This window comes from Podarcis gaigeae (assembly GCF_964106915.1).
Source record: "Podarcis gaigeae genome assembly, chromosome: 14".
Taxonomy (NCBI): Eukaryota; Metazoa; Chordata; class Lepidosauria; order Squamata; family Lacertidae; genus Podarcis; species Podarcis gaigeae.
The window spans coordinates 43,194,201-43,209,911 of record NC_139690.1 but is presented as its reverse complement, the minus strand read 5'-3'; the positions used below and the strand labels follow the sequence as shown (position 1 = coordinate 43,209,911).

General features: G+C 42.2%; 1 protein-coding gene and 1 long non-coding RNA gene across 3 annotated transcripts in view; both read left to right on the top strand.

The window, feature by feature from the left end:
* Positions 1 to 12,655, top strand: part of LMTK2 (lemur tyrosine kinase 2) — a 47,628-nt gene extending 34,973 nt beyond the window's left edge. The window contains exons 11-14 of one of the 2 annotated variants that reach the window (XM_083711280.1): positions 217 to 3,109; positions 5,205 to 5,340; positions 6,414 to 6,662; positions 7,713 to 12,655. In XM_083711280.1, coding sequence (XP_083567406.1) covers positions 217 to 3,109; positions 5,205 to 5,340; positions 6,414 to 6,662; positions 7,713 to 7,741 — 3,307 coding nt within the window. In that variant the 3' untranslated portion in view covers positions 7,742 to 12,655. Of the gene's footprint in view, positions 1 to 216; positions 3,110 to 5,204; positions 5,341 to 6,413; positions 6,667 to 7,712 lie in introns of both variants that reach the window. The other variant, XM_083711281.1, reaches the window with a different exon arrangement.
* The window catches only part of LOC310831412, a 149,583-nt gene that overhangs the window by 83,097 nt on the left and 50,775 nt on the right, over positions 1 to 15,711 (top strand). The window lies entirely within an intron of this gene.

Genomic DNA, 15,711 nt, shown 5'->3' with positions numbered 1-15,711 from the left:
AATATTGGGAGGTCTGTTTTGTAATGCCAAAAATAAGTCACAGTAGTAAAAAGTTTGCAAGCACTTAATAAGTAGAAGGAAAACAATTGGCACGTTTCTCAAACTTAAGAAGACTTATTGCCTATTGAAAGGAATTGTCCTGATACAGCATTGACTTTTCTTAATGGCCATTATTACCTACATTATTGAGAATGGAATATGTTGTTCTTTTCATAGGTATGAAATTTTACAGTTCTGTTGGCTGTCTCCAGACAAGAGAGCAACAGCAGACGAAGTGCATAAGCTTCTAACTTATCTCCGTATGCAAAGTCAAAGGGATTCGGTGATTGATCCTCAACAGTGGAATGATCTCAAGCCTGATACTTCAAACAGAGAGTCCTCTGGTAACTCTGCCTTTCCAATCCTGGATCATTTCACAGGCAACAGGTTTGGCCGTGAGATGGAAGAAGTTCTCACGGTAACTGAAACAAGTCGAGGGCTCAACTTTGAATGCATCTGGGAAGCAGCCAAACAAGACCACTTTGAATGCAGCCAGGCAAATCCTGATGAGGGAATGACTTACACCAATATCTTCTTCCCAGTGGAGGTTTTTGAGAATACACTTACAGAGCAAGGACCTGGGAATCAGGTTGAAAGTGGGCAGGATGTGCTTCGTGTCCCTGGGGAACTTCCCGTGTTTAATGCCCAAAACACTTCTGTTGGAAATGATTATTACATCCAGTTAGAAGAGAAGAGCAGAGACAATAGTGTAAACTTTGATAACCAGGATTCTATATTGATGACTGACATGGACAGTCATGCAGTTGTAAAGGACAAAAACTCTCACTTCATAGTTCTTGGGGACTTTGCTGCTGAATCCACTACAGATAGGGACTCTCTCCATTACAATACATATCCCAAGGAACAGGATTTCCGTGTTCATTGTCCTGAAAGTCCTTTCCAAGATATATTTAATGATATCGACAGAATGGAACAATTTACAGATATGAGAAATAGGTTTGAGTTGGCTGATCTAAATGATATTCATGTCGAGCTTGAAGCAGTTTCATATTCAGGTCTTGAGGAGTCTGTAGTTGATCAGCTCCAGAAGAGAAGTCCCAGACCTGCTTCTGAAAGTGAAGCTGTTTGCTTGCAGGAGGATATCATAATGCAGTCCGATCCTAGCTTACTGACTTCAGAAGAGCTGTCGGATAACTTTCTTTTCCTTCAAGAGAATAATTTACTAAAGGGGGCACTGAGTAACAGAACTGGTGGTGGTGACTTAAAAAGAGCATCTGACAACACAAAAGTGCTAGATCCACCAAATACAAACTCTCTGGGGGTTGAACTTAAAATGGATGGGAATTCTCCAGTCCATGAAGACGAACATTTTGTGCAAATGAGCACAAATAAAAACAAAAGTATTCCGCCCCAGCCCCTTATGCAAGGTCAAATGTCTCCTAGGTCACCTGCGATGGAGAAGGAGCAGGTATCCCCCTTATCAGGAACTGAAAAACCCTCTCCTAACATAGAAGTTAATGATAACTCTGCCCACAGTATTGATTACTCTTACCTTGACATGGATCAAGTCTCTGAAGCTGGCTTTAATGAAACGTTATCCATGAATGCCAAAAACCAAACTAATGGGAGTAGCCCCGGTCATAGCATTGCACTCCATGCTCAAGAGGAAGAAAGACAGCAGAATAAGCAGGAACTTAAATGCAATAGTAGTTCTTGGGGGGAGCTGATTGAGGATCTGAAGAATAAGCCATCTGGATTAGAGCAAGGTGATGAGTATATTCTGGAGCCAATTGACGAAGCTTTAACCAAGGTTCAGAAATGTAACAAGGAGACCCCGATCAAAGACATTGCGCTTTCGTCTGTCCTTCCTTCAGACCGTACAAGTCATGACAGTCTACTGGAGGACAGTTTATCAGCTCCCACACAGAGTATGGGGCAGTCTATTGATACACCGGACTCATTGGATTCATTAGATGTTATTGAGGTCTTAGAGTCTTTAGTGGGTCAGAGCCCACAGAAACCTTTGCCACCTGATAAACCTGCTGACAGTGGCTATGAAACTGAAAACCTGGAGTCTCCTGAATGGACTTCACACCTTGTTGGCAGCAACTCCACTGAAGACATGGCTTTGTCCAGTGCTGCTGGTGATGGTCTTTTGCGTGATAAGCCTATGATCATTCTGTCGCCAGATGTCAATACAGACTTAGACACAGCAAATACCATGGACACATTTGAAGGCATCTCTAAGACTTCTTTTGGTGGCATCCAGAATTCGTACAGAGATTCCGCCTATTTTTCTGATAACGATTCTGAACTAGATAAGAAATCTGAGGCTACAAATACATTGGCAGATGCTCAAGTACGAACAGAGGGTGGTATGTGCAGTGACTACTTTGAAATAGAAGAGCATAAAAATGCAGAAAATCGGTCAAGTGATGATCAAGTAGCCAGTCACCAGTTCACAAAGAACTCACGCTTGCAGCTAGAGTTGGAGGAGAAGCTGGAGACCACTGAAACAAAGCAAGAGTATCTTCATAAAGGTGACAATACAGCTTCATTGCTACCTGTGGTAGAACTAGAGCCTACTGATGAAGATGACATTGAGATCATATATGAGGATTCCCCCAGAAGTGTCTCTTGCACAGGCACTAACACAGCAGACTTCCTTCCTGAGAGAGATCTAAAGCTCACCCCTAGCTTGTATGGCCCTGCTGAAGTGTTGGAAAAATCCTTAGTGTGCCACTTTGAAGGTCACAATAAGTTGAAAGAGCCAGACATCGAAGGAAAATACCTTGGTAAACTTGATGTTTCTGGGATGCTTGATCTATCAGTGGATGGGGATGATGCTGATGAAGAAGATGAGAACAGTGACGATTCTGAGGATGATATGAGAACTTTCCACTTGCATGGACTTAGCTCTGACAGCGATGAGGAAATTGTCCATCAAGTACCGGTGATCCTTACGGATAGGGATGATGGCAAACATCTAAGGAGCTTGTTAAAACATCCGAAGCCACCAGGGCAGAACAACCCTTCTGAAAACTTTATGAAGAATGAGAGGAAAGCCGTAACGTTCTTTGATGATGTCACAGTCTATCTTTTCGATCAGGTATCTGATGCTTTTCTCGTTATTTGTTCTCTAAAATGTAAATGCCTGCTGGTGGTGGAAAGGTCACCATCAATTTGGAAACCTTGGGCTCACTGTGGCAAATGGACGTTTGTGCAAGGATGTAGGGGAGGAGAAGACAGAATAGCCACATAATCTCAGAGGCCAGAGTTTTCATAATCTTATGCAAATATTTTGTTGCAGAAAAAAAACATAGAATCTAAATATTGTGTGTTTGTGGGAGTTCACGATAGAGATTACGAGAATCTCAGGTCGGGAAGAGTGCTGTTAAGCTCAGTTTCCCATGGATTTTTGGTTGGCCACTGTGAGAACAGGGTGCAGGGCTAGATGGGCCACTGGCCTGATCCTGCAGACTCTTCTTGTCTTTTCAAAAGCTGTGCAAGTAATGGATATGCACACTGATCACAGTAAGCCATAGAAAGATGTGCTCAATTTGATTGTGCCCACTCTGCTGTCTCTGGCTTAGCACGATGTCCAAAGTACAGATTGCGGTTCTGCTCTGATGACTTCCTTTTGGATTGAAACAAACCTTAGTTTGGGTGTAATGCGAAAGCCAGAGATCGTGATTTGTTTCCTCTTCATACAGTTTGGTGCTTTCACAATAAATCATTGCCACAACACGTAAGCTGTGTTAAATCATGAAAGAAAGTGAAAAGCCCGAATTCCTGTTGTCCCACATGATTTTTAAGGGTTTGAACTAAGATGGACGAGTGGAGTTGATCGTTCATTCTAAAATAAGAGCATCATAGAACAAGTTTATCAGCTCCTCGATCTATCCTGTTTAGTCCATACCTCGTTTGTACAGAGGTAGATAAATACAATTAAATATAACTAAAATATTCAGATTACCTGTAATTTTCCTAGTCAGTGTCCCACTAAGAAGTGGCCTTCTATAAAGAAATATATCATCCTGAGCCATGCTGCATTAACTGTATCAAACTCGCCTCCTAATTGCACTAAATGGCAATGATTTAAGCAAAGAAGCACATGGGGATCGAAACAATTGGTGGTTACTGTAACCTACAGTTGTGATTGTGAAGAACACTGGGGTTGCCTGTAGTTCTTTGAGTTAGAACGGTTGTGTGTGTACACTCCCTCTCCCTCTCTCTGAAAATAGTTGACCTACTTTACAGAAGTCCAAGGTTGTGTATCTAGTTCCTACTTCTGTAATAAGATAGGCCACAAGGTGCCTTTTATACCTTGTGGGAAAGCAAACTAGCACAGCAAATTGAGGCCTTTAATTATATTTAAAAAGCAGCAAAACAAAACAAAAAACCAAACCTCTAGAAATGAACGATGGTTAGGTTTGCGGAATGGTGCAGAGTTTCTTAACTTTTGAGTGCTGTCCAAAATAATTGAGTTATGTTTTACCAAGATCTTTTGGTCTGTTGATCCACACAAAAGGTTTTATACGGTAGGAATCTTTTTGGTACTTGAGGGTGCTGTATTGTGGGAGCTGTGGTTCTTTCTGGAAGTCCGGTCACAGAAGATGTTGCTGCTGTTGGTAACCCTCCCCGTGTTGTATGGTGCCTCCCCATACCAAAAGTTTCCCCATCAGGCAATTAGGTTTGAAGATGCCTTTATTTTGAGCTGAAGGTGAGTGTATGGGATCCCCCTGCTGACTTTCAGCCCTGGCTGCACCTATTTTTGCGTTAGCCCTGCCCACTTCAGGCTTGCAGCCCCTGGAAATAAGAGTACGGTAAATGCCATGCAGTAAGAACGGTAAACAGTTGTAAAATGAAATGCATGATGATGCAGTTGCTAGCTAGATAGCTCAGTTGGTTAGAGCGTGGTGCTGATAATGCCAAGGTTGCAGGTTCGATCCTCATATGGGGCAGCTGCATATTCCTGCATTGCAGGGGGTTGGACTAGATGATCCTTAGGGTCCCTTACAATTCTATGATTCTGTGAACTCGGTGGGTAGTACATCGACATCCCCACCCCTATCCCCCAAAACCAAGAAAATCTGGGCTGCTTTGAAATACCACACTGTAGATCTTCAATATGGTTTCAACTGGTGAAGCATCACATGCATACAGTAATGGAAGTAATAGTATTTATTTGGATTATATTTTAGGAAACACCAACCAAAGAGCTCGGAAATCGTGCTACAGAATCAAACCACTCGGATTCTGATAACACTCCTGTTCCTGCTTCAGGCCCTGGTTACTTGAATAAATTTACAAATTCAGAAAGTTCTACAGATGAAGAAGGTACTTAATATTTGGCTTGCAAGTTTAAGTGTATTCCTTTATAAAATTAAGATGCAGAGTTCCCAAGCGAAACAAGTACGTTTTCTTCCACTTGTTTCTTTGCTTGAATGCTTGTTCTAACTGACCATGTTCATCGGTGATGTACATAACTTGACTTTTGTATTACGACCAATGATTAATCTAAAACCAAGCTTGCTTCAGTTTAATCCAGTTGCAGTTTCCCAATAAAGATGTTGATGTTACAGTGATCTTAAAAGGAGGACCATGGCTTAGTAGCAGAGCTTTGCATGCAAAAGGTTTCTGGTTCAACTAACAACATCTCTAGATTGGATAGGGATAGTAATCTTGTCTGGAAGCCTAGAGAGTTGATGCCAGACAGTTCTGTGCCAGATATGCCAATGGGGTATCTCATTATGAGGCAGCTTCCTCTGTATAGACAGGATAACCACCCTTACTTTGTTTTAACTGTGGTTTCCTTTCACTTGTGAAGCTTCTGTTGATGCGTTTAGAATTTGCTTGGTCACCCACTCTATTGACTATATGAACATAAAGGACAAAGCTCCGAAATAACTTTTAAATGTTGATCACATGCTGAACAGAAATTCCACTTTTCAGAGTAAATATTCAGATTTAAGTTTAAATTTAAGGAAGTGTGGTGGTCTGCAAGGAGAAATCCAATCAGAAGAGTTTGTTCCTTGTATACCATCCATCCCTAACAAAGAGAATATATAAGGGAATCTGGTGACATACTCTGTGCTTCACTTTGCAAAAATCAGTGTCATGCATCACCTTATTTTTTTTATTTTGCCCATGTGTCTACCTAAGGATTCAAAAATCTGGTTTTGTGCTCTTAGAAGTAGGAAAATATAGCATGTGTGTGCTTCATTATCATATTTCCAATTTTGCATACAGTTCATCTGCTTCAGTTGATGCATTTAAAGATTTCTGATACTGGCTATAAGCCTAATCCACAGAGAATGTTCTCTGAACTAATTGCAAGTTCCATTCCCTGGAGATTTCGGCATTTTCTCCAGGTTTTTATTTTATTTTAATGTGTGTGTGATTTGTTCCAGGTGGAGGTTTTGAATGGGACGACGACTTCTCTTCTCCAGAGCCCTCTTTCATAGCAAAGGCAGCAAACAGCCTCATTAGTTCCAAGCCTTCTCTTCAGACCTCAAAGTACTTCTCCCCACCACCACTGCCTCGAAGCTCTGAACAAAACTGGTCGAATCCTTTACCTTACTCCAGGTTCTCTATCTCTCCAGCAAACATTGCAAGCTTCTCGCTCACTCACCTTACGGATTCTGATATTGAACAGGGAGGCAAGTATTTTCCTTCAAGCACTCGTTTGTTACATCAGTATGGTTTTCGAGCAATGCTTGCTCAAGCCATTATTAAAAGATGCTAAAATCTTGAGTAAGGAAAGTAGATCTACCTTCTGCCCATCCTTTTCCTAAATAGCTGCTGCCTGTTGTTGTTGTTGTTGTTGTTGTTCATGGCTCTCCTTTGTAATCCCTGTGTATTTGCCTTTCCTGGTTTATACCTACTACTTCCTTTTCTTTGGCGTCATATGTAGCTTGCCTGTAGAAGTGGCTTCACTGTGTGGCAAGATGGGTGGATTTTAGGTGGCAGAACAGAGAGTAAAATCTCAGGTAGATATGTCTGGCCTATGCAGCCCAGCCAGGTGGTTCTTTTGCCCAGTCTTCACTGGAAACGAATAGGAGTGGTGCAAGCCGTGAACTGACTCTGTTTTGCCCAAAAGAATTCCCAAGTCCTTTGGAATTTAAAGCACACCAAATAAGCAAGTTCACGACTGGCTAGATTATTATTATTTTTAATCATAAAACTAGGATATTTTTGAGCACCTAAATGCCCCTGGTGCTTGTGGGTCCTTGGTGTTTGGTATACGAGCTTATATTGGGTTCAGCAGAGTGCTGATTAGATAGGAGTATTTGCTTGTTTATCATTAAGGCCAGTGTTTAAATAGTGCAGTTAGCTCTATTATGTCCTGACATTGAACTGTGCGATTTAGACAGTTGTGCCTGACAGACTTCCAGCTGTGTCCCTGGGTTTGATTTCATAACAGGAGATGGATAATTCAGGTGCTTTTTAAACATCAGAATCTCACTTTTGGAGGAGGGGGAAACGGCCCAAACTGCTGGGGCACTATTATGTATTTGATTTGCACAAAAATGCACCCGTGTTCTTTTCAATACTTTCACACCCGCCTGCTGCAATTTCAGCAGAGCTTGTCCAGGAAAAGGTCCCTGGGAAACAGGCCTTGAGAGGATTCCACAGTCTGAAGGAACTCATTCTGGAGGCAGAATATCCAAAGCCTCAACCTCTAATAATAGCCTTGTGTCTCTTAACAGGGAGCAGTGAAGATGGAGAAAAAGACTGAAGCTTCTTCCCTTGGTGAATGGTCATCATTTTGTGGGGAGTCACTTCTGCTTTTTGCCTAACAGCCAATATTTTCATTTTCAAAAACAACGACTACCCTCTTGCATCTGAAAACAAAGCAGACCTGCTGAAATCCAATAATCAAGATGTTTGCACACCCTGAAGGCAATGTTAGATCAAGACCTGAACTTGAAGGTGGATGTTACTTTTTGTAGTGTACTGTTTTTTTTTGAAAACTGGTGCATTTTGCATTTCCTTTAAAAATATATATCATGTGCTAGCTTTCCCCTTCTCCCCCCTCTCCTACCCCCAAAGTACTTGAAGTATCCTGCAGACAATTTGTAACGAATATGTACAAGTTATGCTCTGGTTTATATATAGGATTGTACCATACCCTTTTGTATTCTCAATGTATTATCTCTATGAACATGTAAAATTGTACATAGCTGAGCAGAAGGTGGCTATGTCACTTGAAGCTGCCTGACTTGAGAGCTGTTGTGTAGAAAGCCATATTTCAAAGACTTCACACCTTGCTTAGCTTCAGATGAACTAGTAACTGCCCTTCCCAGGTCCCTTTGCATTGTACAAAGCCATTCTTCTTTGCTTCTTGATTGATGGAAGTTGTTGGGGTCCTTTACCTGCCTAACTGGTTTGCTTTGTGCTCCTGTGCCCCTTTTTTGCACAGCGTACTTGTTGGGGTGTACAGAGCTTGAGTCTTCCTGTTTATATAATTTCTGGAGCTTTGTATGCTATCCACTTTTCTAAAGGGGCAATTCACTTTCTTATATTCCCATCTGCAGTACAGTGGTTGACGAATTGACTTTTTAGTTATAGTTGGCTAAAAAAAAAATTGTGGTGTTGTAACATTCTTCTGTTTGCTTCCCTCTGCACCCAAGACATCTGGAAGACTCAATGTCCGTGTGTGTGTGTGTGTCCTTAAATGATGGTCTTGGTTACTGGGTAACTTCTTGAATCGCTCATCTCATCTTCAGGGAAGTGTTAACATTTCTGCAGATGCCATGTAAAAGGGGATGTGTTGACTCGTACAGTTGCTCTTTCTCTTTGTGTTTGAAGTTGAGATTCTCTAAAGAAGCAGCTTTAGCAGAGCAGGCGTCACCTGTGGATATTTGAGAACCAATCTTCAATAGGGATTTGGGCTTTCTGTGCCAGCTGTAGTTGGCACACTGCAGGTTTCCATGCAAAACCGGTACTTCTAATACCTTAAGGATGGCTAATAGAAACTTAAGGGCTAATTGGCAGTGTGGTGTTAGACCCAGATCTTCCAGAGCTTTTAAATCCCTTGCCGGAGCCCTGTTCTGCTGATGGAAAGCTACTCTGGCATTCATAAAATAGGAAGGGGTTTAGTGTATAGCTCTCCTAAGTGTGGTGAACTCAGAATATAAGCTGCAGGGTCGTCGTCCCCTGTCCCCCCCGTCTCACTCTTAAAATGAGCACTTGAGCTGTAAAATGTGTTTTGCAGCCTCAGCTTTGGCAGTGGAAGTCATGTGTAAAAAAAGTTTTATTTTGTTTTGTTTTTTAAAAAATTAAGCTATCCAGCTGACCTGCACAGGTTTCTTTCTGCTTCAGGTCTGAGGACATCTGTAAATGGCATGAAAATTGGTAGCTTTTAAACCTTCTCATCAAAGAATGTATGAAAGTATTGAGGGTTTTCCTTTGCCGTTCTCCTTCAGCCAGGCTGGTTCTCATGAGCCCTGTGGAGGGCAGAAATTGAAGTGCATTAAAATTGTGAGTTATGGACTCCCCCATTACACAAGGAACTCATTTGTGTAAAAAAAAATTAATAGAACAGCTTGAGACATGTACTGCTTCAAGCATTTGCCCACAACATGATCTCATGTGCCAACTTTTCTCTAAAGCTTGGAGAAATGTCTGCTTGGAGTATCCCGCAATGTTTGTTCTTGGAAGAGCAAATTTTAGTGTGCACTGAATTAATTTTCAAAATACACATTACAACCTTGGGTCTATTTGGAGTGGTTGTTCCTCTCTTGGACAGGCCTGAGTCAAGCAGGGAGATTTTTAAAGTCGGATTAGGTTGTCCCCCCCCCCCTTCCTGCTTTTTCTTAATGTAATAAAATTAAAAGCAAGGAAACACAAAAGTGAACCTGCCCTACTGAGTTTTCAACAATATATGGAATTGTGCAGCAGAAAGTATAGGCCCCCTAACTTTGTAGTTTATGACTTAGTTTATGGCAAAGAGATAAGCTGTGGCTCTCTAGATGCTGTTTGACTCCAACTCCCATCAGCCCCAGCCAGCATAGCCAATGGTTAGGGATGATGGGAGTTGTAAGCCTACAGCCTCAGGAGAGGAACAGCTTAGCCACCCCTGGTTTATGGAATAAAGAGGTGCATTGGTAGTATTCTTTTCTTTTATCCAATTTTTTTTTAAGTGTGAAAATTATGAATAGCCTAATCTCACTTGTGTGCATTCCTCATGACTGCATTTTCTTTGGGTGCCTGAGGCATCTTCCTGCCCCCTTTTGCCAAAGAATCGGCACTCCAGAGTCTCATGCTGCAGATAGAAGTTGGCTTGCTTAGTCCCGGATTGGAATTCACACTGGGACTTCACACAGTTTGGAGATGCAGCCAACCACAAACCTAACATCTGGTGCATTGAGTGGCTTCCGGGCTTTCGGGGGGGGGGGCATTAGAAAACACTTCCTGGAATGGATTCATACGGCTGGCACTAATCATGAGGGAGGCTTAAAAAAATAATAATCTCCACAGACCGTGATGGAACCTAACACACACTTGTTGCTTTGGCCATATGAAATGCAAACTCGCTATCTCTGACGCTTGTTCTTCCACTCTGTGGTGAGAACCCAGAGTGCATTTGTGTCATTAGCAAGACAGAATTTCAGAGTACATCCCATGAACACAAAACTCTTTCATAGTGGGCAAAACGATATTGTGAGGCACCTGTAACTAACCAAAAGCTCTTAAAATGAGTGCATTTTAAAGCTCTCTCACACACATGCACACAAATCCAGGCTAGTAGCCCTAACACGTCGCTTGAAGACCAAATTTATACCTTTTAAACCACGTAGAGGTTTCTTTACTGCATGGTTCACAAGCTGACTTCTGTGTCCTTTTTTGCACCTTAGTTACCCAGACGACAGTTGTGTGTCTTGCAAGATTTGAGCAGGTTAGCATTCGTTGTGATGGTTGCGAGTAACAGTTCTCTTCAAGGGGGCAGCGGGGTGGGGTGGGGGAGTTGTAGCTTTTCTTCAGACTTAAAAGCCTGTGTTTTTAAAGGAGGATAGTGACTTTAGGACCAGACGTGCAAATCCAAGAATTAACACGAGGGAATCTTATCCCAACTTTTGCTGCTGCTGCATGTATTTAGGGTTCCTGCTTCTCTCCCCTTCCCTACTGGCCCCCCCAGTAGATCACCTGTAAATGTTAAAACAAGCAATTCCACCCTGACCCACAACCCAGTTTTAAGAATGAATTGCTAGGAAGAAGTTTTATGTTGTAAAGTTCTCCTCCTGTGTTTCTTCTGAAGGCACCAGAGCCCAGCCAGAAAGTTTTGGCTGTTGAAGGGGTCTCTCGTCTTTGCTGCTCCAAGGTGAGGAGGAAGAGTCACTTAGGGAACAGAGCAAGGCGTTAGCAATAGCTTATTTAACACTAAATTTTGCGGGGTTGTTAAGAAGCCCTGGAACCAGGAGCAGCAGTGCCACAATTGCACCAGTGCAGCTGTGCTCTTGCTGTTCCCCTGCAGGGGCCGTGCATGTGTTTTGTAAATTGAAGCTGGACTTCTCATAATGGCCAGGGTAGTGTAGCCGTTCAAAGAGGATCAGGCTGAAAGATGGAGGGTGGTATCCAATGCCACTTGTACTCAGAGTAGACCCGCTGAAAGTCAGTCAAGTTCATTCATTCCAATGGATGTATACTCTTGAGTTGGTTTAGCTTTGGATACAACTCAGTAGGTCCTACGTTCCTTCACCTAGATCCCACCCCTGTAAAGTAACATTTGCAATGCAGCAATTCAAAATGAAGTGAGTTTTAATTGATAAATAATTTTCCAAGTTCTGTGCACAAGTGAGAAGGGGAAAGCCACCGCTTTTATTGGAAATGAATGGATTCTTTTTTAAAAAAACACTTAATGAAGCACTAACGAGAGCCATTCATGCCTACTTTTTAAAAATCAGTATTTTAGATTGATTTATATGCAGTTCTGATTCTTTTGTCTTTTTTGAGAGGGAGACAGCTTAGTTAGGAAGGTTTTTTTGGGAGGCGGTAGACACAATTATGCACTCAGTTTAAAATTGCATTGCGGGTAAAATGGCTATTTAGATTGAAAGGTGGAATTGGAAACTTATTAGCCTTATAAGAAATAGCCTTAAAAATAAGAATGGAGTGTAAAAAATAAAAATAAATAAATTCAGCTTTAAGTTGTATAAAATAACCTTTCTTTAAAAATAATAATCAAGTCTTTAAGGGCAGATTGTTGAGATGAGAGTACAGAAGAGAGAAGAAAGTGTTCAGTACCACCAGCCCGGTTTTTGTTTTTATTTTCAAATGAAACTTGAATGAGTTTAAGATGTTTGGTTCCATTTAATAAATCGTCTGATCTTGCACAGTGGTAGCTGTCACCTAATGGTAAATGGTATCTGTGTGTATATACAATGTTTTACTCTATTTGTAAATGAGGAAATTTATGTTACAAAATCATAGGGGAGAGGTTTTCCTATTGGAAATTTAATACAGGTATGAGGTTTATGGCAATATTCTAGTCAATGAAATTTCAGGTCGAATTTGTCTTTAAATTGTGTAAATTTTAAAACTGTAATATTTCTACTGTACATTGATCATGCATAGTGTGATTCAAGACTGCTTGTAATTTAAAGAACCTTATTTAATATGCAAAATAAAAATAAAGGTATATATTTATAAATCCTGGTGTCCCATCTGCATTTCGTACTGTGCCACCTAACCTGACGCAACGTGAAGCTTTCACCAATGAGTTATGGTTCATCCTTGCCTTTGGATATAGGTCAAGTGGGGTGATTGTTATAATAACGACGCCACATCTTTTTTCACTTTTTAAAAAATCTGTTGATGCAGGAGATTTTAGGATTAAGTTGTTTTACAAAGTACCGTTAACCAGTCTTCAAGGTTGGGTGGTGGCACAGACGTTGACAGCTTGCTAGGGTGAATAGAACAGGTTCTTCAATTATGGCATTTGATCATGGTGAAGGGAGCACAGCCAGATATCAGCAACAGGATTGACAAGTTTTGAGGACTGGCCCTGGTACAAATGGCATGCCACACACCTGCTTTTTCCTCTTTCTCCTGGCTGTGTTGTGTCCCTTGGGTTTGCCATAGCTGCTCTCGCTCGAGGTCTGATGCCATTGCTGTGGTGGCAAACACTATCGACTGCTACCCAAAGGTGGGTCGCTTCTGCTGCGGTTGCTCTTTCTCCAGTACTCTGGCGCGGATTGCTTGTGTCGGAGTTGAGCATTTGAGCTCAAACTAGTTGCACATTTGGAGGGGACGCGGGTGGTGCTGTGGGTTAAACCACAGAGCCTAGGACTTGCCGATCAGAAGGTTGGCAGTTTGAATCCCCGCAATGGGATGAGCTTCTTTTTCTCGGTCCCTGCTCCTGCCAACCTACCAGTTCGAAAGCACGTCAAAGTGCAATTAGATAAATAGGTACTGCTCCAGCGGGAAGGTAAACAGTGTTTCCGTGCACTGCTCTGGTTCACCAGAAGCGGCTTAGTCATGCTGGCCACACGACCTGGAAGCTGTACGCCAGCTCCCTCCGCCAATAAAGCGAGATGAGCGCCACAACCCCAGAGTCGGTCACGACTGGACCTAATGGTCAGGGGTCCCTTTACCTTTACCTAGTTGCACATTTGAGCTCCAAGGAGCACCCAGCTTTGGCACTGACAGGTGAGAAGATGTAGCTTCACCTGAAAGCAGCACTTTGTAATAATAATAATTCCCCAGCCACTCTGGGCAGCTTCCAGCAGAATATTAAAATACAATGATTCATCAAATATTAAAAGCTTCCCTAAACAGAGCTGCCTTAGATGTTTTCTAAAAGTCTGGTAGCTGTTTATTAAGCTTTATTCAGCTTCGTTAAAAATTCTAAGTAGCTAATAAAAGATCAAAACACCCAGAGACCAGATACGAGAGCAGCCAAATTATATAAAAGAGCAGAATAAAAAAGGGGAACCCAGTGCCTTTTCATGACTACATGAGTGCGTTGTGTTCTTTTCATTCTTGTTTTAATCTTTGTTTTTGTATATCACTTTTGAGTTCATTTCTGGGAAGAAAAAATGACTAATAATAAGTAATGCAGGTAATGTAGGTTTAACACTTTCATATACAGGGTGTTCTAGTGTATGCAACTCGGGGGATGCAGTCAGTAATTTGCTCTCCTCCATGGTCCATCATTTTACTTGTGGCTCCGCCCAAACCACTGCACCTGGATTTAGATGGTGGAACTGGCTAATAATAATATATATATATAAATTAATTCATAAAAGATAGAAGTAAATTCTGCAAGCCTGAAGTCTTGCTTACTCTGGAGTTGCAGCGCTCATCTCGCTTTACAGGCCGAGGGAGCCAGCGTTTGTCTGCAGACAGTTTTTCCGTGTCATGTGGCCAGCAGAACTAACTAAGCCGCTTCTGGCACAACAGAACACTGAGACCAGAGCAGCACATGGAAACGCCATTTACCTTCTCATCGGAGCTGTACCTATTTATCTACTTGCACTGGCTTGCTTTCAAACTGCTAGGTTGGCAGGAGCTGGGATCGAGCAACGGGAGCTCACCCCGTCGCAGGAATTCAAACTGCCAACTTTCTGATCAGCAAGCCCAAGAGGCTCAGTGGTTTAGACCACAGTGCCACCCGCGACCCACTCTACTTTAAGGTCCCTAGCTATTTAAGGCTTCACTCGAGGGGCTGAGAACCTATAACTATCTAGAGGTTATTGGACTCCAACTCCCATCAGCCTCTGCCAGCCTGGCCAATGGTCAGGAATGGTGGGAGGTGGAGTGCAGCAGCATCTTGAGACTCACAAGTTCCCCATTCCAACTTTACAGGTAAGAACAGCGCCTTGAATTGAACCTGAACAACCCAATGGATGGGTTGCCAATGACGACCACATTACCCATATATTCATTCTATTCAACCTCAGGGTAACGCCCATTTCTCTTTACATATGTTGGAAGCACGTTGTTACACATCCGTATACAAATGTAATTTATAATAATGGTATACATTGCTTGAGATGGAAGAATGCATTGATAGCTGCTTCCACAATGGGCTAGAGCATCGCCAAACTCGGCCCTCCAGATGTTTTGGGACAATTCCCATCATCCCTGACCACCGGTCCTCTTAGCTAGGGATGATGGGAGTTGTAGTCCCAAAACATCTGGAGGGCCGAGTTGGTGGATGCCTGAGCTAGAGAGTAACACTCGTGTGTGATTTGTGTGCAGGTTCCCTGACAGTTTGCAGTTTTTCTATGTGGAAGAAAGCGAAAAGTTGTGTGTGTGTGTATGTGTTTGTGTGTGTGTGTGTGTATATCTTTCTTCCAAGTGTCCCTACTTTCCAGGGACAGTCCCGGATTAACAGAAGCCATCCCGGTTTCTGATCTGATCCTGGAATGTCCCGCTTTTCCTTAGGACGTCCCTATTTTCATCGGAGAAATGTTGGAGGGTATGGAGTTATGCGACTCCCGAGCCAAGGAGATAAGTAACTCTACAACCTTTAGAAGACATCTGAAGGCAGCCCTGTATAGAGAAGGTTTTTTAATGCTTGATTTTTTATTATGTATTTATAGATGTTGGAAGCTGCCCAGAGTGGCTGGGGCAACCCAGTCAGATGGGTGGGGTATAAAGAATAAGAATAAGAATGATTACTACTACTACTACTACTACTACTACTACTACTACTACGATTATTACTGAATGGAACCCTAACCATTAGGTCCAGTCATGGCC